General features: G+C 46.2%; 2 protein-coding genes across 3 annotated transcripts in view; both read left to right on the forward strand.

Annotated features, from left to right (window-relative positions):
- Positions 1-34, forward strand: part of mkks (MKKS centrosomal shuttling protein) — a gene marked incomplete at its 3' end in the record, with an annotated part of 2,994 nt that extends 2,960 nt beyond the window's left edge. The window contains exon 3 of the mRNA XM_080016463.1: positions 8-34. Within this exon, the coding sequence (XP_079872589.1) occupies positions 8-34 (27 nt within the window). The remainder of the gene's footprint in view (positions 1-7) is intronic.
- A 77-nt stretch (positions 35-111) lies between these two features.
- On the forward strand, positions 112-5,327 carry spast (spastin). Of its 2 annotated transcripts, none has more exons than XM_080017144.1 (14): positions 112-192; positions 298-467; positions 592-713; positions 827-920; positions 1,022-1,096; positions 1,211-1,282; positions 1,552-1,627; positions 1,756-1,847; positions 2,587-2,666; positions 2,756-2,798; positions 4,179-4,258; positions 4,380-4,450; positions 4,535-4,575; positions 4,688-5,327. In XM_080017144.1, exons 1-14 carry the CDS (start codon positions 147-149, stop codon positions 4,811-4,813), a joined length of 1,188 nt encoding a protein of 395 aa, XP_079873270.1. In that variant the 5' UTR covers positions 112-146; the 3' UTR covers positions 4,814-5,327. The 2 variants fall into 2 exon arrangements, with proteins under 2 accessions (XP_079873270.1, XP_079873271.1); XM_080017145.1 differs by having other exon boundaries at positions 298-461.
- The last annotated feature ends 14,673 nt before the right edge of the window (positions 5,328-20,000 follow it).

Below are 20,000 nucleotides of genomic sequence, written 5' to 3' on the forward strand. Positions count from 1 at the left end.
ATCACAGGGCCAGGTGAACCCTGACCCCTACTAACAGCACTTGATGCACTGCACGTGTTTGTGTGGTGTACAGACACGATCTAACTCCACATTTGTTATTGTTTTCAGGAGACCAGCACGGGCGGGCAAAGAGCCTTCAAGCCAAGATGGTGACTAATCTCATTATGGCTCGGGAGCGGCTTGCCCTTTTAGGTAAGGGAAGAAATGGCACAGTACGACGCCGTCACCCGGACTTAAATTATTAAGTTCGCAGTATGACCCGAGTCTGTAAACCATCCTTGTTTTTTATTTTTCCAGAGGCCGCATTGGCACCGAAAGGGAAAAGTGGTCCTCCTCAGAATGGCTTAAATCCTGTTGCAACCCAGCCAAAGTCTGTTCCGAAAGGCCAGGCTGTAAAGGGGGGTGTGTCCAGTCGCGCCAGGCCCACCAGTGCTGTCCGACCTGGTCCCAAAACCGGTGATGTAAAGGTTGTTTTTTCTCAGTTTCTTTTTTTTTAAGTCAAAGTCTGTGGAGTTCCATGGGCTCTCCACTGTGTATTTGCAGCAGATGGCTTTAAGTACATTTTGATCCAACACTGCCCCCCTTCCCCAGGTAACTCCACGGCAAAATGGCAAACCTGCAGCTTTAAAGCAGCCTCAAAAGAGAAATATGAAAAACTTTAAGAACGTGGACAGCAAACTGGCCACCATGATCCTCAGTGAGATCGTTGAGAGGTATTGTGGGAGGATGGGGTGTTTTACCACCGTCGACAATTTTGGCATAGCTGATCGGCGAAATCCAAAGAATATACAATAATAATACAGTCGTCTTTCTTTGTTCGTTTCAGTGCATCGTGTGTGTCTTTTGAGGACATCGCCGGACAGGAGCTGGCCAAGCAAGCGCTCCAAGAAATTGTCATCCTTCCAGCCTTAAGACCAGAGGTAGCCACTTGGGAAAATAAAATGCTTTTCACGTGTCGGATCTCTCTAATAGTTGAATGACGCAATAGCAACTGACACCCCTCCGACGTTGCCCTGTTTAGCTGTTTACAGGCCTGCGAGCCCCGGCAAGAGGCTTGCTTTTGTTTGGCCCTCCTGGAAACGGGAAGACCATGTTGGTAAGAGGGGGGCTCTTTTCTCATGATTCCATGCAGGAGTATAAAATGTGAATGTTACACCTAATAAAGTCACATACTCTTGCTCACACTACTTTGTCTTTTCTCCCACCGAAGGCTAAAGCAGTCGCTAAGGAGTCCAATGCCACATTCTTCAACATCAGCGCCGCCAGCTTGACCTCCAAATATGTAAGCAGACAGATCCAGTGTTTCAGTGTTCCATGACATTCATTTCTTACTAGTTTTGCCAATGGGGGCACATTTTCCCCATTTTCAGATCTTATCTCAGTTCTTAACTGTTGCATAAACTCTACTTTAAACCCACACATCATGGGGCCAAAGCTAGATAATAACATTGTCAACACTTGTCTATCTATTTGATCTTTCTTAATGACCCCTTTGACCAATAGGATTAGTCGGTTAACCATTAACGTCACTCATTCTCACCTCCATCACAGGTCGGTGAGGGTGAAAAGCTCGTCCGAGCATTGTTCGCCGTCGCCAGAGAATTGCAGCCTTCGATCATCTTCATTGGTTCGTTTTCAGCCGTTTTGAGACATAAAATGGAAAACCCTCAGCTTTAATCACCCCCCCCCCCCCCTCGGTCACACAAAGTTTACGATGACCTTTCCTGCCGTTTTCCGACATCGGACATTGTTCAGATGAAATCGACAGCCTGCTCTGCGAAAGGAGCGAGCGGGAACACGATGCGAGCCGCCGCCTGAAAACCGAGTTCCTCATCGAGTTTGACGGGGTAAGGGAAAGCCAAGGCCACCGTCACATTGATTCCACAGTCGACCTGGTCGCAGTCATGTTAGTTGACCGCCGTCGTTTCAAGAAATTGTCAAATTCCACAACCATGCGTTTTCATCCAAATTTCAGGGGAATGTTTAGCCAAACTTGAAATTTAACAACAAATAGATTACGGATTTTGAATGAAGAGTTTCCGTCATTTCAGTTGAGAGAAATTAACTGTTACAAGCTTATACTAAGATAGTAGAATAAAATGATCAAAAAAGACAATTCAATTGTTAAGCGCAATTGTTTGGACGTCAATTAAAATGACAAAACAATAGATGTACAAGTTCTTACAAATAATAAACACACTTACAATAAGTACATTTGTCATTCGTTGTCGAACCAGCTGTATATCGCCGGCATATTTGAATAAATCTCATTATTTAAAGTATCCAGACATGCCAAATTTAGACAAACGTCTGTTTTACATTAGGTATTTTGAAATTGAAAAAGATCTGCAAATCTAATGTTGGTACGCTGTGTAAATCGAATGTTCTTATTATCAGATGCTTACCCTGTCTGCACGTCATCGACCATGAAAGTGTATTTATCCCTCTCTAGTATAGTCACAGGAACCCGCTGACCAAATGAACTCGTTTGAGTTCTGACTCAGTTCTAGACTGTGTTTTTAGGATTCCCGTTTCGACGGGTGAACCTTTTTGACGCGTGTTAACAAGAGCTCACCCCGCGGCCAGGTGCAGTCGGGAGGGGACGACAGGGTGCTGGTGATGGGAGCGACGAACAGGCCTCAGGAGCTCGACGAAGCGGTGCTCAGGTCAGCCGCGCAAACTCAGCTTGCTGTACGTCGTCTGTAGGCGCTCAAGGGAGGTAACTGGCGAGGTCTCTCTGATGCTTTTCTTACAGGCGCTTTACTAAAAGGGTGTACGTGGCACTGCCGAATGAAGAGGTAGGTGCTGCGTTTTAGGCTTTTGATTTTATTTTTCTCTTGGGCTGGGGGCGGTGGGAGGGTAGAATAAGTTAGAGGATAGGCTTGCCGTTTTTCAATCCAGGCCTTATTTAAGTATACTGCACTATGTAACTCTTGGTATTTAGGATTTGGCCCCCCTACAGCTATAGGAGGAATTGCACTTTTCTACCACTGTCGTGAAACTTGGTCCGGTGTCCAAGAATAATTCATTTTACCCGAGAAATTTGAACCTTATCGGTCATGTTTCAATAACACTCTGTTTTATGTAACAAATGCAAATATAATGTACACCTAGGTTACAGTGCCCCTTGCACTAACCTTGCCACTTTAGCAAGCACTCAGTCCACGGCTCCAGGGTCCGAGTGGCAAGTGGCGAGGTCCGTGCCCGGGCACGGGGATCGGCCCCCTGCTACCGGTGTAGGTACCAAATGTGCTGGGCCTGGCAGATCGGCTCGCATAATGCATATATGTATGAACGTATGTATATGCTTGTGACCAAAAAACCTCTTGAATCTCAGCTCACACATGCAAGTCAGAGGGTGAAACAAACCTTGTGGCGCAATGAAAGTGAAAAATGAAAGTACATTTTTTTTTTAATTAATTTTTTAAAAATAATTTTTATCAGGCAAAAAAGGGTAATTGCCGGAGCCAAACATCAAGGAAGTGACGTAGTGCTGTAAAGCGTAACACACTTTTCCCGTGGTTTTGAACCCGAACACCAAAGTTACGTAGTGCAAGAACAGGCATTTGGGGGGGTGGGTGGGAATAAAAGCGGTCCATTCTCCATATTACAACTCAGTGTACCATCAAAAAGACTTTAAGGTAAAAAAAAAGTTACACAGTGTTGCTTTAATAACACAACCTCACTGAATGCTTGACTGTGGAGCAACTTACGACTCCGCTACAGCATCTCACCGTCCTTATGTTTTGCAGTGGGGCAAAACAAAATATGGGGCAAAGTTTTTCAATGGGGATATGTCGTACTGAAGAGAACACGCATTTTCAGCTTTTGCCTACATCTGTGCTAAGACACTAGAAACGGGAAGTTGGGTCACATCCTGCTGACAACTTGCTGTAGCCAACATTCCGCTGTGGACAAACTGTGGCAATTGCAAAAAGTAGTTTTAAATCAAATATAATATTCAAAACATGGTTAAAAAAAAAAAAGATACACCATGACACAAGTTGCACAATAGTAAAGCATTCAGAGAGGCTAGGCTGTGCTGTGTACAGTTTCCAATGCTATGAACAACATTGGAACAAGGCATGGGTTGAAAATAGGTAACGTATCCTATAACACAGTTTATTCCAGAAGGCTTCATGGGTCTGCTCTGAAATGTGTCTCATACAATCCTCCAGACGAGATTGAAGCTCCTCAAGCATCTTTTAGGAAAAAATGGAAATCCACTTAACCAAAAAGAGTTGACACATCTTGCCAAGTGAGTTCATATGCCTGCATTCATACTTTGCAAACATTGAATTATGCTGCCACCCTTTTTAGAATTTTTTTTTATTTTATTTTATTTTTTTTAACTATTTCCACATTATCCGTCTTGGAAGGATGTCGGCTGGATACTCAGGGAGTGATCTCACAGCTTTAGCCAAAGACGCTGCTCTGGGACCAATAAGGGGTAAGACTGGTTCGTAGTGGTTAGACCTAACTTCATTTGGCTTGTTTAATATACTCAATAGAAATGTTATTTTGTTCCACATAGAACTGGGACCAGAACAAGTCAAGAGCATGACTGTTAGCGAGGTGAGATTCTGCCTTTTCACACTAGTTTTTATGTCAGATGGATTCTCTGAAGTTAGCTTTTTTTTTTATATGAAGTTTCATCTAAACAAATTTACCTTTTTGTGAGTTGCAGATGCGAAGCATCCAGTTTAAAGACTTTGAGGATTCCCTGAAGCGCATCAAGCCCAGTGTCAGCCCCCATACTCTTGATCTGTATGTCCGATGGAACAAAGACTTTGGTGACACAACAGCTTTCTAAACAAAATAATTTATTTGTTTCAACTGTATACAAAAATATTAGAAGAATCTAAGATGATAATATTTTGATTTGAAATGGATGTCACTTATCCACAGCGTCAGGTATTTCTGGAAAGATTTTTATAATAAAGATTAATCATCAAAAAATAATTTGAGCAATCCTCCAGTTTTATGGTAAGGACTTGCAAAAAAGGGGAGATATACAGTTTATTTACAGTATTATGTGTTAACATTTGCACCTTTTTAAATCTACTATTACTGCTAATGTCTACTATTGGCATCATAACTCCAACTCATAGCTCCATGCCTTCCTGAAGAGGGCAGCAATGTTCTTTATATTGTAGAATAGCCAAGATTTAAGAGGAGTGCAGTGATTTCATTCATTAGTTTGGTCATTTATGGATTTGTTCAAGATGTTGGTTACAGCCCCAAACCTCTTCTGTACTTGCACTACTTACATAGACCAGAGTGATGACTATTTAAAAAATATATTTGTTTTAAATAAACAAATGTCAAGTGATTCTTCTCATTATTTTTCTGTGATTTTGTTTTCGTGTTTCCAAAAACATAATGTTGAAGCTACTTTGAGACTTTAGATTGTGTGTGTGTGTGTGTGTGTGTGTGTGTGTGTGTGTGTGTGTGTGTGTGTGTGTGTGTGTGTGTGTGTGTGTGTGTTTTTGAATTAAATAATTTTTTATATATATATATATATATATATATATATAAAAAATCTCACACACGCATTGTTATTCCAATGGCACCTGTCAAGGGGTGGGATATATTAGGCAGTGAACAGGGCAAGTGAACAGTCAGTTGTTGAAGTTTACGTGTTGGAAGCAGAAAAATGGGCAAGCGTAAGGATCTGAGCCACTTTGACAAGGACCAAATTGTGATGCTAGACGACTGGGTCAGAGCATCTCCAAAACCACAGGTCTTGTGGGGTGTTCCCGGTATGTAGAGGTTTGTACCTACAAAAAGTGCTCCAAGGAAGGACAACTGGTGAACCAGCTACAGGGTCATGGACGCCCATGGGTTCATTGATGTACGTGGGCAGTGAAGTCTAGTCCGTCTGGTCCGATCCAACGGAAGAGCTGCTGTAGCAGAAATTGTTGAGAAAGTTAATGCTGCTATGATAGAAAGGTGTCAGAACATACAGTGCATCACAGCTTGCTGTGTATGAGGCTGTGTAGCTGCAAACTGGTCAGAGTGTCCATGCTGACCCCTGTCCACCACTGAAAGCTCCTACAATGGACACGTGAGCATCAGAACTGGACCATGCAGCAATGGAAGAAGGTGGCCTGGTCCGATGAATCACATTTTCCTCTTCATCATGTGGATGGGCAGGGTTAGGGTCGGATCCGATGGAGCCTCTGTGGGATGTTCTGGAACAAGAAGTCTGATCCATGGGGGCCCCACCTCACAACTTCCAGGACTTAAAGGATCTGCCGCTAACGTCTTGGTGCCAGATACCACAGGACACCTTCAGAGATCTAGTGGAGTCCATGCCTCCGCAGGTCACAGCTGTTTTGGCGGCACGAGGGGGAGCTACACAATATTAGTGGTTATTAGTGGTGGTTTTAATGTTGTGGCTGATCTGTGTGTGTGTGAGAGTAAGAGAAACCAAAAAACCGCAAATTTGTACATGTACATGCATGTAGTGTTCAGATGTCCAGTGCTTCAGATCCTGTCGTTGATGACTTAAAGTTATTATATGTTGCAGGCTGTGACCGAGACCCTATAACCAGCCTGCATCTAATGACATACCAAGGGGTTGAGCAGAGAGGCCATCAGCTGTCAGGTCACGAAGCGAGCCCGCTCTAGTGCGTAGTAAACGTTACGGATCAGTCAAACCACTGAAACGGAAAATAAACGACAAAGGATTTGACTTGAAATAAATATTTGACACACGTCTGTATTTCTACGGTGGTCTATTTTGTATTGAGAGCGAATGAAAGAGCGCCCAAACGCTAAAGCGTGCTTCACACCTAATCCGACAACAGCAAGATCAAACAGGAAGTCCATTCATTCCTGTGGAGTAAGGTAAGGATCCCGCACACGGTTCCGGGATGCGTTCAGATTTTTCAACCCACGCAACAAGTTTCGGATCGACACTACGAACGGTAGTGTCGCCAGTCAAGTCTTTTTTTCATTTTTATTGGAACTGGGCTAAAAACGAAAATAATGACGTTATTAACATCAACCTAGGATGTCACCGTATTCACTATCAATATATCTCTTATATAAGTGAATTGTGTGTATTTTTGTTTTCACATTGCAAACACAATATAAAAGTAGTTTTAAACTCTCATCAAAAACAGTAAATGTGATGTGGCTACGCATTCAATGTGAAGCAGGCTTTAGTGGCAGTAATGGCCATTTCCCTGCACTGCCCTTCCAACGACACGTACCACGCCTCTCTTGGCTTTTCTTTTGGGGAAGACATCTCGGGTGGAGCGCTGCCACGAACGATGAGCGCTCTGGAGTTCAGCCCTTACTCTTTTCTTTACATCCACGCTGAGAACGTCATCCGCCACCAACACCAGAGGCTTCATGGTGAAGAAGGTAAAACGAAGAAGCTCCGCCGAATGAGATCATGTACCTGGGACCTCGTCATGATGTCATTCAGGCGGGAGATCCATACACTAAATCAAACACACAACAAAGTGACCTGGCTTTTTAAAATGACAGACAGCGTTCTTTAGACGGGGATTCTCAAACCTTGGATCGCATGCATTTTCCATTTGCAAGGTTGGGAAATGTGGACCCTGCCACCAACAATGGAAACAGCTTATAAAGGAGCATGTGCTTAATGCAGATACATTGAATGGCTGCTCCTATAAAAGTACCAGCTAAAAAGTATCAAAAATAAGATTTAAAAAAAAAATTACCTTATGGATTTACACTTTTATTAGAAGTCAACAAAAGGTTCTCAAAAAATATACTGTACATGTAGCCGTTGACAATGACTTTGAATTTGTCAAATAATATTTTATCCCTAACCCCTAAACCATTTTTTGTTATTGCTCTTGTTATTAGATTTCAACCAAAAGTTTGAAAGGATATGATGAACATCAATAAACAACGTACAACCTACGAAAAAAGGAGACGCCGTAAACAGATAGCGTATTAAAATGCGGGCCCAATGTTTCGACAGACCCGTGTTGGGCCGCAGGCCAGTGGTTGGGAATCACTCGTCAAAGACATGGAGTAGTAGGCTGCCCATTGGTCTACGTATGAGATACATCTTCACAGTTTCCAACTGCGCTATTTTTCATCGGCCTCATCGTCATCCAGCTGGCTTTTCAACTCAGATTATTGGAAACGTTTCACCCGGCGGGGGCCCTCCACCACCACAGTTACACATCTACAGTTTCTCCCCAAACACAGGGGAAGTGATCATTTGACACCTCCCAGTGCAAGAGCCCACCCTGTAGCCAGTGGAATAATATTCAACACTTTGAGGGCCACTCACCCCACTGAGCAAACAGGCCCCGAGTGTTTCTTCAAGTGGCCTACAATCAAAAGAGCGCACGGGTCGCGGGGGCTTTTGTTACGCTGCGTACCGGGCGTGAAGCTCCCCGTTACTCCATCGGCCCAGAGCCGGTCCTTTTTGAAAATTTATTTTTAATTTATCTATTTATTTTTTTCAATCACAATTCGGATCAAATTTGTCAACAGCTTGAACCCGCCGTAATCTTTTGGGTTTATCATTGGATCCACCGGGGGAGTGGAAGAAAGAGCGAGAAAGAGAGAGAGAGAAAGAGAGAGAGAGAGAGAGAGAGAGAGAGAGCACAGACAGAGTGTTGTTAACTATATTGGTCCGAAGAAAAGCCTGATTGTAGATTGTGCCGCCGTCGGAAAAGGGACTTCTCTCAGAATGTGGGTCTTGGCCTTTATATCACCCACTCTAGTGTTCTAGGATTTACACAGCGGACTGTGTCCACTTCCCACCGCTGGCCGCCACCGTTCCACGTGCCGTGCCGAAAACTAATTTACTGTGTCCGTATGATCCCTTTCTCTTACGGGAGCCCGGAAGCCAAATCTAATCTCATATCCAATGGCAACATCTGTCTTTTATCAGCTCATATATTTTTCTTTCTGGCTATTTATTTACGCTGTGGGCCTGCGCGGGGGAATGTGCGTCTGTCGGTTTGTCTGTGTGTATGTTAAAGTGGGTGAGTGTACGTGTGCATGTTTGCGCCCGACCGCATGTGTGAACATTAGTTAGTCTGTGGTATTTTCCGGGTCCGCTCTTGTTTTGGGGGCCGAAAGCAGATAACCAGGCTGCACCAAACCTGTGTTTTTGTTTGTTTGTTTGTCTGTTTTTCTTACCCATATGACCACCGGGGTCAAAGGAAACAGCCACGCGGGGCAGGAGTGCAAGCCTGAGACACGAACGCCGACACCCGCGGGGCGTCGTCACGGTTACGGCCACGCCTCCTCCCGCCATCTCACAAGTGGCCGTTCTGACTCGGCCTCCCTCCACATTCGCGTCTGAAGTCCTGACGGTGCCTTCTGTTTGCAGGTACGCTGTCCTCAGGGGACATGTTTACGGTAACCTAAGTAAGTGTCATTTACATCTTTATTCCTCAGTGGAATGGCTTTTGCGGTGAGCTGGATAATTGCAGCCCTCCAAACCTCAACATCTACTTTGGGCGGCCATAACCCCTGACACGTTGTGGAACAACTTGCGGCGCCGTAAATCTCTCTGAGTTACAGTATTTATATACAGTAGGGTGTGTGATTACAGTACACGGGGGGGAATTGTTTTCTCTGCGTTTGTGTGAAAGTATTTTTTAGAAGCGTCACAAAGGAACACGGGAGGGAGATCCAGGGGGGGGGGGGCCCGTCTCGTCCCAGATCTGCGTGCCTGCGAGTGAGCCCAGAGCGCCTCACACGTGTTTTCCCTCTGACTGCACCCTGCAGCCACAAAGCTATAAAGGGCCGTGGTGGTGGACAGAGGGGAAGCTCTCTCTCTCTCTCTCTCTCTCCCTCTCTCTCTCTCTCTCTCCCAGTCATGCCCGCACATGACCCACAAAGGCGTCAATCTCAATAACCTGGAGATGAGGAGCCCAGAGGAAGCGCTTGGCTTTGACTGCGACTTAACCCGAAATGGTGTCAGTGTGTTGGACTTGAAGCTTCATCCGTTGTAGCCTTTTTTTTTTTTTTTTTGTACTCATCCTTTTTAGTGTTGATTCAGGCCTGTCCACCACAACGCTTGACTGAAGGAAATACCACATACAGTACCGATGGGTCATTATGTTAATGACCCACTCCCATTCCCCTCGGCTGTGAGCTACCGTCCCTCCCGGATGATGCTCAGTGATGCTATCGAACAAGGTGGACGTGTACGGGCGTGGGGCTGGGGGTGTGGGTGGGGATTCTGTTTTTTTTTCGGGATGAGCTGGAGGCTGCCCTGCGGTGCATTCCTCCAGCCCCGTGCACAGCCAAAGCACTTGATGAGAAGCGATTACGCAGTGAAGAGTCCGTGTCTCCATAGGAGCCCTGCTCTGTCCCATCGGTCATAACGCTTTTCTCTCCCCTCTCTCTCTCTCTCTCTCTCTCTCTCTCTCTGCTCGTCCTCCCCTCCCTGATTTATTTTTGCCCCTCTTTCCCGTCCTCTCCACGCCCTCAGCTCAGTCGTGCACCGACAGGAGTGGGAGCTCTCCCGTCACCTTCGGCCAGGTCGGGTTCATCGCGCATTGATAAGCCCTTCCGTCAAAGTCCGGCACAGACACCTTGTCCTGAAGCGGGACCTCGACCGGTCCAGCTGGGAAACATGGCCTCCAGTTCCAGGACACGAGTAACCCGACCCCATGGAAACCGAGCGCTTCCATTTATCACCTGTTGCATTGACATCCCGTTTGCGTTGAGGAGAGAATCGTGGATCCCCTCACCCGTGCCCTAGAGAGTCGAGGTGGAGCAGAGGGAGGCGGAGTAGACACCTTTGTCTCCTCTCTCCTGGAGGAGCATCAGATATCTCAGCTTCCTTTGCGGAGTTTATCTGTTATTTTCCAGGAAAGGGATTTGATGGTCGTCTGTACCGTCCTTGTGGATTCACTCATCAATTCCAAGAGAAGGGCATTTGTCAAAAAGCTGACAAACAAGTGTCAAATTTTGTGGATGACCTCATGAGACTGGGCTGCAAGTCTGGACTCGTGCCCGGGAGTCCGGACTGTAGTCGACAGTTTAATGGACTCCGACTTGACTCTTGAAAATAGTTCTCACTTTCAGTGTGAGATTTCAACTTGTTTTGGTGAACCCATGTATCCTGGTTGGAACTGATGAGTTAGAACGGCCTTGCAATTTTGATCTTGCAACCCAAGATCTAATTTATATTATTTTGTTTATATAATTCGAATTTGGAGGGGGAAAAATATATATACCTTCCTACACTTCAACCCCAATAAATTATTACATTAATAACAGCGCCATCATATCATTTACACCATGGAACTTATCTTATATCTCCAAGTGGCCATGGTTCATTTGGGCGGAGCCAACTCGTGACCTGTGCGTTCCCTGAGGTATTCATTGCAGTAGAATCACAATTTAATTAACTGTATTATATAAAAAAACCCACACCCAAAGAGCATTCTTTAATCAATCCAACCAGAAATTAATGACTTTAATTTTCTGTCATGCTGAATTTTACCCTGGGGGGGCGGCTCTCATGCTTGACCACTTCATCATGTTGCATGCAACATGTGCATTTCCAAGCATTTAGGCGATGGCGTGTGATGATGAACACATGTTTGCGGCTGTTGCACGGAACATCAAAGTCAGTTGAGATCATGATTGAACGAGCCGTACGGCGATGTTCGGTCCCATCAGGATGTCTCAAAGCAGGTCGTCTTGGCAACGCGCCCAGTGAGAGGCATTAGGGCCGTTTCATCTCACTTTCGTCTTCCGAGCATCTCAACAGTGTCTCGCTGTAGCACCACTGTGAAATGACCCCGAGGTGCAAAGGTACACACAGCCACGCAGAGGGACATGCGCGCGTGCGTGCGTGCGTGCGCGCACACACACACACACACACACACACACACACACACACACACACACACACACACACACACACACACACACACACACACACACACACACACACACACACACACACACACACACACACACACACACACACACACACAAGCATGCATGTTTTGGTGATATTGTGCGTGCACGTGGGTGCGTTCATTGAGGAGGTGTGTCTGTGTTTCTGTGTGTCTGTGTTTCTGTGTGTGTGTGTGTGTGTGTGTGTGTGTGTGTGTGTGTGTGTGTGTGTGTGTGTGTGTGTGTGAATGAGACAGAATTAGAACACACACACACACACACACACACACTCCTGAAACAATTTTCCCTACTCAAGAAAATCTCAGAAGAGGGCTGCAGACAAAAACTGTTTTCAATGTGTCGTTTTCCACTGAGCACTGTACTTACGGATGGAGCTCCTGGAAGGGAAAGGGGGAAGTGTGTTATTTGGGGCCCATCATGTTTTCCATGAGAGTGCAATTACCAAGTGTTTGTGCCGAATGGGACACGCATCGACGCCCATTTGAGGTTGAGATCAATCAATCCAATCAGATATCAGAACCCGAGACCCGAGTCAAACCCAGGCGTCTGCTGGGAGCGGTAGTGTTTACGCATTTTACATATATGTTTATAAATGAGGCCTAATCATTGCATTCAGCCTGAGCTTATAGGCTCTCTCACATTTAGTGTTTTCTCTTATCGTCAGTAAAAAGAAATGGTGTCGATAATGTCAGCATGTAGCCTCTCCCTTTCACAATGGTAGATAAAGCCTACACCTACAAGAGCTCCATCGTGTGGCTTTTATTCTGCTATATACAGTATATTGTAAAGATAGAAAATATATCATATCCGGTGACCAAATTCAAATCCCCTGCGATGATGGGTCGCAACCCATACTTTGAAAAATACTTGGGTCAGAGAATAATACGTTACCACAGTTGACCCTGTGTTTAAAGAGCTTAAAGTTAAGTGTCCTTCAAAACGTGTTTATTTCTGTTCTGTTATGCCAAACCAAGATGTGCCAAGAATGTGAACGAGGGGATGAGCCACTACAGAATCTTCACTGGTACAGTAATAATTTAGCCAAAGGCAGACAGTGGTTGGCACCTACCAGAGGAATTCCGTCCGTGGAGACGCCAGTATGCTCCCAACAAAAATAAAAGAACTTTTCACGCAAAAAAGACGTGTTGATAACAAGATGTCAACAAAAAGTGAGCGGAGTCGAGCTTTTATAGCGTTAGGTTGTGTCCCCAGCCTCACTGAAAACTAGAGACCAGTTTGACATAGTGCGCCCAGTTTTTGGCTTACCGGAACTAGTTAAGCATACTTACCATTATCCTCACATATACCAGCGTTGCCGTCGGGGACTTTTCCTGGGGGAACGGGGGCGAAAAGAGACAAATAAGGAACGGTGTAAAACGGAACCTTCAGCGATCAAAACCCCCAAACATGTGGGGATCAGGACCCCGGCATGGTGGGGTTGCACGTTCTTGGCAGTTCGATTGACACCCTGACAGACCAATGACAGCACGCCAGGGCCATAGTTAAACTTTATTTTCTGGTTAATTTCGTCATTGTGTTGTTGTGAACAGACTTGATAGTATTACTGGATAGATTCCACTTGGCAGACATTTTCCCAGAGTCCCATTGAAGTAATTGATTAAGGTATTTAAAAGACTTGCGAGCACTGAGTGCTCACGCCGATACCGACACAAGTACTGAAATTTCCAGTTAAAATAGAAAGCATTGAGACAAATTACTACAAGTATGAGTACATAAGCCAAGTAAGTTTTTTTTACCGACATTGAATATACGGATTATATTAAAATGATTGAAATAAAGGTTTCAGCCGTCTCTCTAGTTTGGGACATTAGATCATAAATCGGATTATATCATAAATCTGACTCATGGCAATGGAATTTTCAAGGAATTAATCGTTTTTCCGCAGTCTATTTATTACCTTTCACTGGCCATATAGATTTATGACTGGTCTCATGTTTCCCTTTATGATGTGTTACTTTTGTGATCAATTGTTAACGTGCATTTTATTGGCACACCACCAAACCAAAAGGCTCTGCAGGGGTTTCTTTGTCAGAGATTTAAACAAACATTTTTACAGTGCTCCATCTATTTGATTTTCAGGCCGCTCCTGTTGTTCAAACACTATATATACGCTGTTAAAATACAACGGGCATGGGAAGTATCTTCAATGCAGGATCCGTCTGCGCCGGGTATGCCACAGATTGGTGTCCAACACGTGCGTGAGCAACAATATGGGGCTTATCAAGGGTATCATAGGGTATCATATTGAAGTTGTTTATGGAGCTTTTTATCGTTATGTACATGAACAAAATTCATCATATTTCACATCTGCTTTAGGACTCAATCCTTTGTTATTGGTTATTTTCAACATTTCTTCTGTGAAATGATATAGCCTCTTAGTATCCATGCATGTCCCCGCAACCCTAACTTCTGTGGAAGGTGCATGACAAATGCCTCCACCAGAAGCATGTATGGCTAATTGGCTCTGACAGATACATGTTCGGTCAATGTGAGCGCCCTTCAATCCCTCCTTAATTAGACTCAAACAGGTAGGTGTCATGGGTCACGGGCTAAAATAAGGGTGTCATCCTCAGAGGCAAATGCCTTCCTTACTAGGGTGGGGTGTGTGGGAGTAACAATCTGTGTTGTGTGTAACCCCCCCCTCCCCCCACCCCACCCCACTGTCACACACAGGTCAAACCATTGATCCAGGGCAGAGCGCCTGGGCAGCTGACAAACATCAACATATTTAACAGGGTCACGCTCCTTAGAGGGATTAGAGAACGCCATGTTTGATCCTTTGTGACTGTTTCAACCTTGTTGACTATGTTCCACCCACCGGGTGACCAGCGTCTTATGGCCGGGGAGGGAGCTGCGGGGACAGCTGGACGCCCCCTTGAGATGCGGCGCAGAGATCTGCAACGTGATGGGGCTGTCAGTTTCTGAGGCTTTCGCGACCTCACTTCTAATCCCCACTAAACCCAGAAGGAACCGCAGCCGTCTCGGCTACCCGTCCACCACCCGCACCTCCAACACCCAGCCCTGCAAAGCCTGAAGGAGGAAACAAAAGGTCACAGCCTGCTCAGCGTGGCGGTCAGACTTAGAGAATGGGGAGGTGTCCCCAAATCCATAGTTATTGTCCTTTCAGGCGTAACTGCTCTTGTCAATGTAACTCTTCACTGCATTAAAGCCAATAGAGCTGTGTTTGATGGCATGGTTCCATTGTGGAGTATTCCCATCCATCCACATAGGCCCCAAAGGGGCACTAGCAGAGCAGAACTGCGGTAAAGAGAAACAATAACATCAGCACAATGCAGACAGTATGAGCTGGGGCAATGGGGGTTAAGACAGTGGTAGATTAGTAACCAAAGAGGAAAGGGTTAAACAGGCCATCCTGCTATGCAAATGAAATCAGATTGATACACCTCAATTTTACCATCTCTTCCGAAGAGTGCGTGCTCACACGTTTGTGTGCACACATACTTTACATACTGCATGTGGTTGATGTGGCTGCTTGATTTCCACCCCCCCCCCTTCATTTTTTTATATATTCTATTACTTCCCTGCACTATAATTGGTCAAAACAGGTCTTTGTGTCAAACATGATGACCCCTTGGGGACAGATATGTGTTTTACTCAAAATGAGACCTTACATAAGCTACCTGCTTAAACAAACACGTCAGTCGGAGAATTTGCAACCTGGTCAGCGTGCCTAAAAAAATGTTTGTATGCGGTTCAGTGCCAAAGATCTTGAGCCGCAGAACCCAATCCGCACTGCTCCCTGGGTAGCACACAGAGCTTTTGTTCACTTGCTTTCGGGGACATACTAAAGTACCCATCTATTATTTCCTCATTCAGTTTACTTTGGTTTTTTTATGCAAAAGTGTTTTAAAACAAAACGGCAGTACTGTAATCGAAGAATCAAGAATAATAATAAAGTATGCTTTAGTGGCGCGCAATTAAATGAATGTCTGCCAGGTGGTGTTATTTTTTTCGAGATAACAAATAATTTCTCGCATGCCTGCATTTATTTTTAAATATCTGTAATGGGGCTAGTGCATTTCACGCAGTAAGTTCCACTTCTGCAGGCCTACCATGTCAAGAGTGGGAAGTGTTTTGGTGCGAGGAAAAGTAAAAAAACAGACCGGTCTTTGTACCTTTGGTTAAGTACTGTAGGTGAATGAGGCTGTGGTCTGCACTGATGAATTTGAGCAGCCCCTGCCCTGCCAGGACTAAACCTCAGAGTCATATCCTTCAAGTTATGGATTGGCATAAACCAACTGTCCAGCTGTTAACATCCACATAGCGTTTGAAAGGATGTTTTGCCGAAGATTGGACTGTACAACATCAGAAGCAGAAGTCCATGAACTGTCACTCACTCGTATAAAAAGACTTTTACGAGCCTCAAAAACATACTCCTGACTAAAACGTGAGCAGTCAAACGTTCCACAAAGCGTCCAGGTAGCCTCCAATTCTATATTCCACATGCGACATTCAAACCAGGGGGTCGACTGATACAAGCTAAGATTGTAAAAGTCGACGCAGGCTGCGTAACCTTTACACCAACCCTGACTTAGAATCCCCCTCGTTTGACCGCCGCGCTGGACGTCGATCGGGACCTCTCGAGTCGGAGTTGCGAACACCGACTCCACAGGTGGTCGTGACTTATGGGTTCGTATGACTGGAGGCACGCCGTCTTCAGGTGTCAGCCAGCTGTTTCTAAGAATGAGTCCAGGTGGCGGATCATTTTCTTGATAACCCAAAGCGCCTAAGGAATGGCAATTAAACGCTGCCCTGCGCGAGTCTGACCCCCCCCCCCCACACACACACACACACACACACACACTGACACAGAAAATGAAACGCAAAAAAAAAAAGGACTGGCAAACCGACTCACGATTCGCACAAGCGGTCCCTGTGTCCCGGCGCCTCGAGTGACAGCGAAGAGAAAGGGCGTGTGAGACTCATTTCTCCCGTTTTTCAGACCTGAAAGTGCAGCTTTTCCAGGGAGGACCCGCACGGGCTCCACTGGCCTGGCGTACGTCCTCTGTGAAGAGAGGCTTTGTTGCCCCTCAGACAGTTTGCAGTCTGTAAAGGCACACCTCCATAATAGTATCTGTGTCTGTGATTTTCCATTTGGAAAATTGTGAGCTTTTAACCTCATGTCCCCTTCACTCTCCTTACCGACTGAAAAGGAGAGAGAGAGAGAGAGAGAGAGAGAGAAAGAGGGGCAATCATCACAGGCCTAATGATACAGTGGCCGACTGTGGCTCGACTGTGATTGCCACGCTTTGCGCAAGTGTGCCAATGTACACAAAGGAGGGTTTCGCTAATCACGGCAGGCGCTTCAGAAATGTGCTCTCTCTCCCCGTTCCACATTGTGCAGTGCAGGTCGGGGCATCGTGCGCAGGCGTGAGCAGAAAATAATTACATTGAAATCCAACTATGAGGAAGTCCTCTCTTAGTCTTGTATGAGAGGTTTGTTGGAGCACGGTCGTAACGGTGGAGCCTTATTTAGGGCTTCCTTTGCCCGTCGTCTCCTGCCACAGATACTTTTGGTCCACGGCACCTGTTGAATGCAGGTTCAGGTCTTGCCCTTTGACCTCCCAGGGTGGCGACTGTGTCATCGGAATGGCGGCTGCGCTCGGGCGCGAGGGGGGTCCCGCCGAATGCTCCCTTTGCGAGGATTGTTACACACGCCGGGCGTTCAAATGTAAAGAAAAAAAAAAAATACACACACGAAATAGATTTGAGGTTCTTGACTTTGGCTGAGATCAAACATCCTCGAGGCACGAGACTCTGACGCCCGTAGAGAGTATCGAATGTTTGACATCGGCCTCGCTGCCAAGCCTCCCTCGTCCATTACCCTCGTCGTGTTATTCTCTCCCACCGAAGGATTCACACCACAGCTGCATCGGAAAGCCGGCGTCTGCCCCCGCGGGCACAGGGATCACCGCCCGAGCCCGGGGCCTCGTTGTACGACGTCTGGAGGTTAAGGCAAGGTGGGGAGGGGGGTCGAGGGGGTGACTGGGAGCAGTGTTCCCTGCTGGATGGGTGACAGTTGGGGTCAGGGGTTCAATCCAGCAGCTTTAACCGCTCTCTCTCTCTCTCTCTCTCTCTATTTCGCTCTCTCTCTGGCTCAAAGGCAGGGTTTGACGAGAGGGACTCGGAAGCGCCAAGGCATCTGGCTGGGCCACGGCCCCGCCCTCCACATCCTGAGGGCCAGCAGAGCGACTCTGTGGCAGCCAACGGAGGGGGTGGGGGGTGGGGGGGGGGAACAAGGTGTACACTGTGAATCTAAAACACAGGATGGGGACTAGGGCTCCAGGGGGGCTGGGGCGGGGGGGGTGTTTGGGGGGGGGTCAGGTTACGCCATCGGTGGGTGCTTCATCGCACAGCAGCGCACTGTGGAGAGGCAGAGAATGAGAGAGAAAGAGAGAGAGAATGGGAGAGAGAGAAAGAGAGAGAGAGAGAGGGAGTGGTGGTGGTGGTGGTGGTGGGGTGGTGGGGGTGTTTGGGGTATTGGAGGATTTAATTTGAAGGATTCAAATTGTGGAGCCCCCTTTGTTTAAAGACGATAACCAGCAAAAGTGACCAAAAAAAACAAAACCCAAATAAACAAAAGGAGATGAAGCGAGTGGTGGAAAAAAAACAAACGCTGCAATACATACGTTGTTTGTTATTAATGTTGTTTATGTGTGTGTGCCACACATGGCTGCTGGGTCGCGACCCAAAACTGGGTCATGGGTCAATTTGGAGTGGACTGTGGCTGTACATATATAATTCAATGATTAACCCATTGAGCCTCTTTGCATTTTATTGTTGTCTCGATAAAACTGTATTTTGGGAGCTCGGGAAATTGTTGCAACGGCTCTTTTATTTATTTACTTGGGTTTTTACCCCTTATTGTCCTTTTTGTGTGTGTGTGTGTGTGTGTGTGTGTGTGTTGCATTGTGGATTACTGCAGTCTTCAATTTGTGAAATATATTAGAAGGCTTAAAAACCTTAGATTATACGTGGGTTGTAAGGGTGGGTCCTCACTAAGACAAACGTGGATCCTGAGGCTAGACCGGTTTAAAACCACTGGACAAACAAAGTTTCACCGAATCGTAAAGGGACCTGTGCGCTCGCATCCCCATCAAAACAAACGTTTCTGTCTGCATGCAAGCTCCCTCAAATCAGATGCATTAATAACATGTATAGTACTGTCCGATGACTCCCACATGGGGGAGAACCAGGCCCCACATGGGATCAGTTCAGATAAGTGCGGCCGTCGCCTGCCTCTGCCTTTCCTCAGCGGAAGCGATTACAGAAAACTAGAGCCTATCTCAGGGGAATAAGTACATTTGGGGGTTGATGTTTTTCGGCATAGCTTAGCTGAGTACCAATAACTGTTCATGCTCAGCGTGAGGCTAATTGTTGCCAGACCATAAAATGCCGATGCCAACGAAACATTTAAGGCACCGTAAATGAGCCGTGTCTCGCGGGGCCAGCTCTGTCGGACGACTCGACAGCGCCACACGCTTCCGCGCCCTTATATGGGCGGGGCTATTTAAGCAGCCGATCCCTTCTGCCCTGCCTGCTTTGCCTGCTGCTTTGCTGCACTCCCTCCACCTTCCCCGCCTCCACCTGTCGCCTCCACCTCTACCGTTCTCTTCCAGCGGGGGGATTCGAGCTCATCGCTCCGATATCTCCATCCCAGCTGAGCATTCCCTCGTCTGCGGTACACTGCGCTGTGACGAGAGGTAGAGCCCAGACGCCGAGCTCGTACGACGCGCAGTGAATAAAGATCATTTCAAAGTAAACTCGCTGCGCAAATTAACCATGATACAGCAGCGAGGGAGTTGACTGTAAGTGTATCTGTGATGAAACGGGTATTAGGACTTCAATTTACATTAGGGTTCAATTAAAGTAAATAAGCTTTAATAGGAATGGTATTTTTTCCATTGGTAGAGTAGCTTGGGGGGTAGCTTGATACCCCCCTCGAAAATCCATCTTTCTAATTAGTTAAATGGGATTACGGGCACTATCATTTGGACAGCGATTAAGCTGGATTTAAGAGGAACTGAGCCGCAACCCCGAGCGTCTGTAGCGCGCGGCGGTGACTATTT

Source organism: Zeus faber (assembly GCF_960531495.2).
Source record: "Zeus faber genome assembly, chromosome: 16".
NCBI classification, from domain to species: Eukaryota; Metazoa; Chordata; class Actinopteri; order Zeiformes; family Zeidae; genus Zeus; species Zeus faber.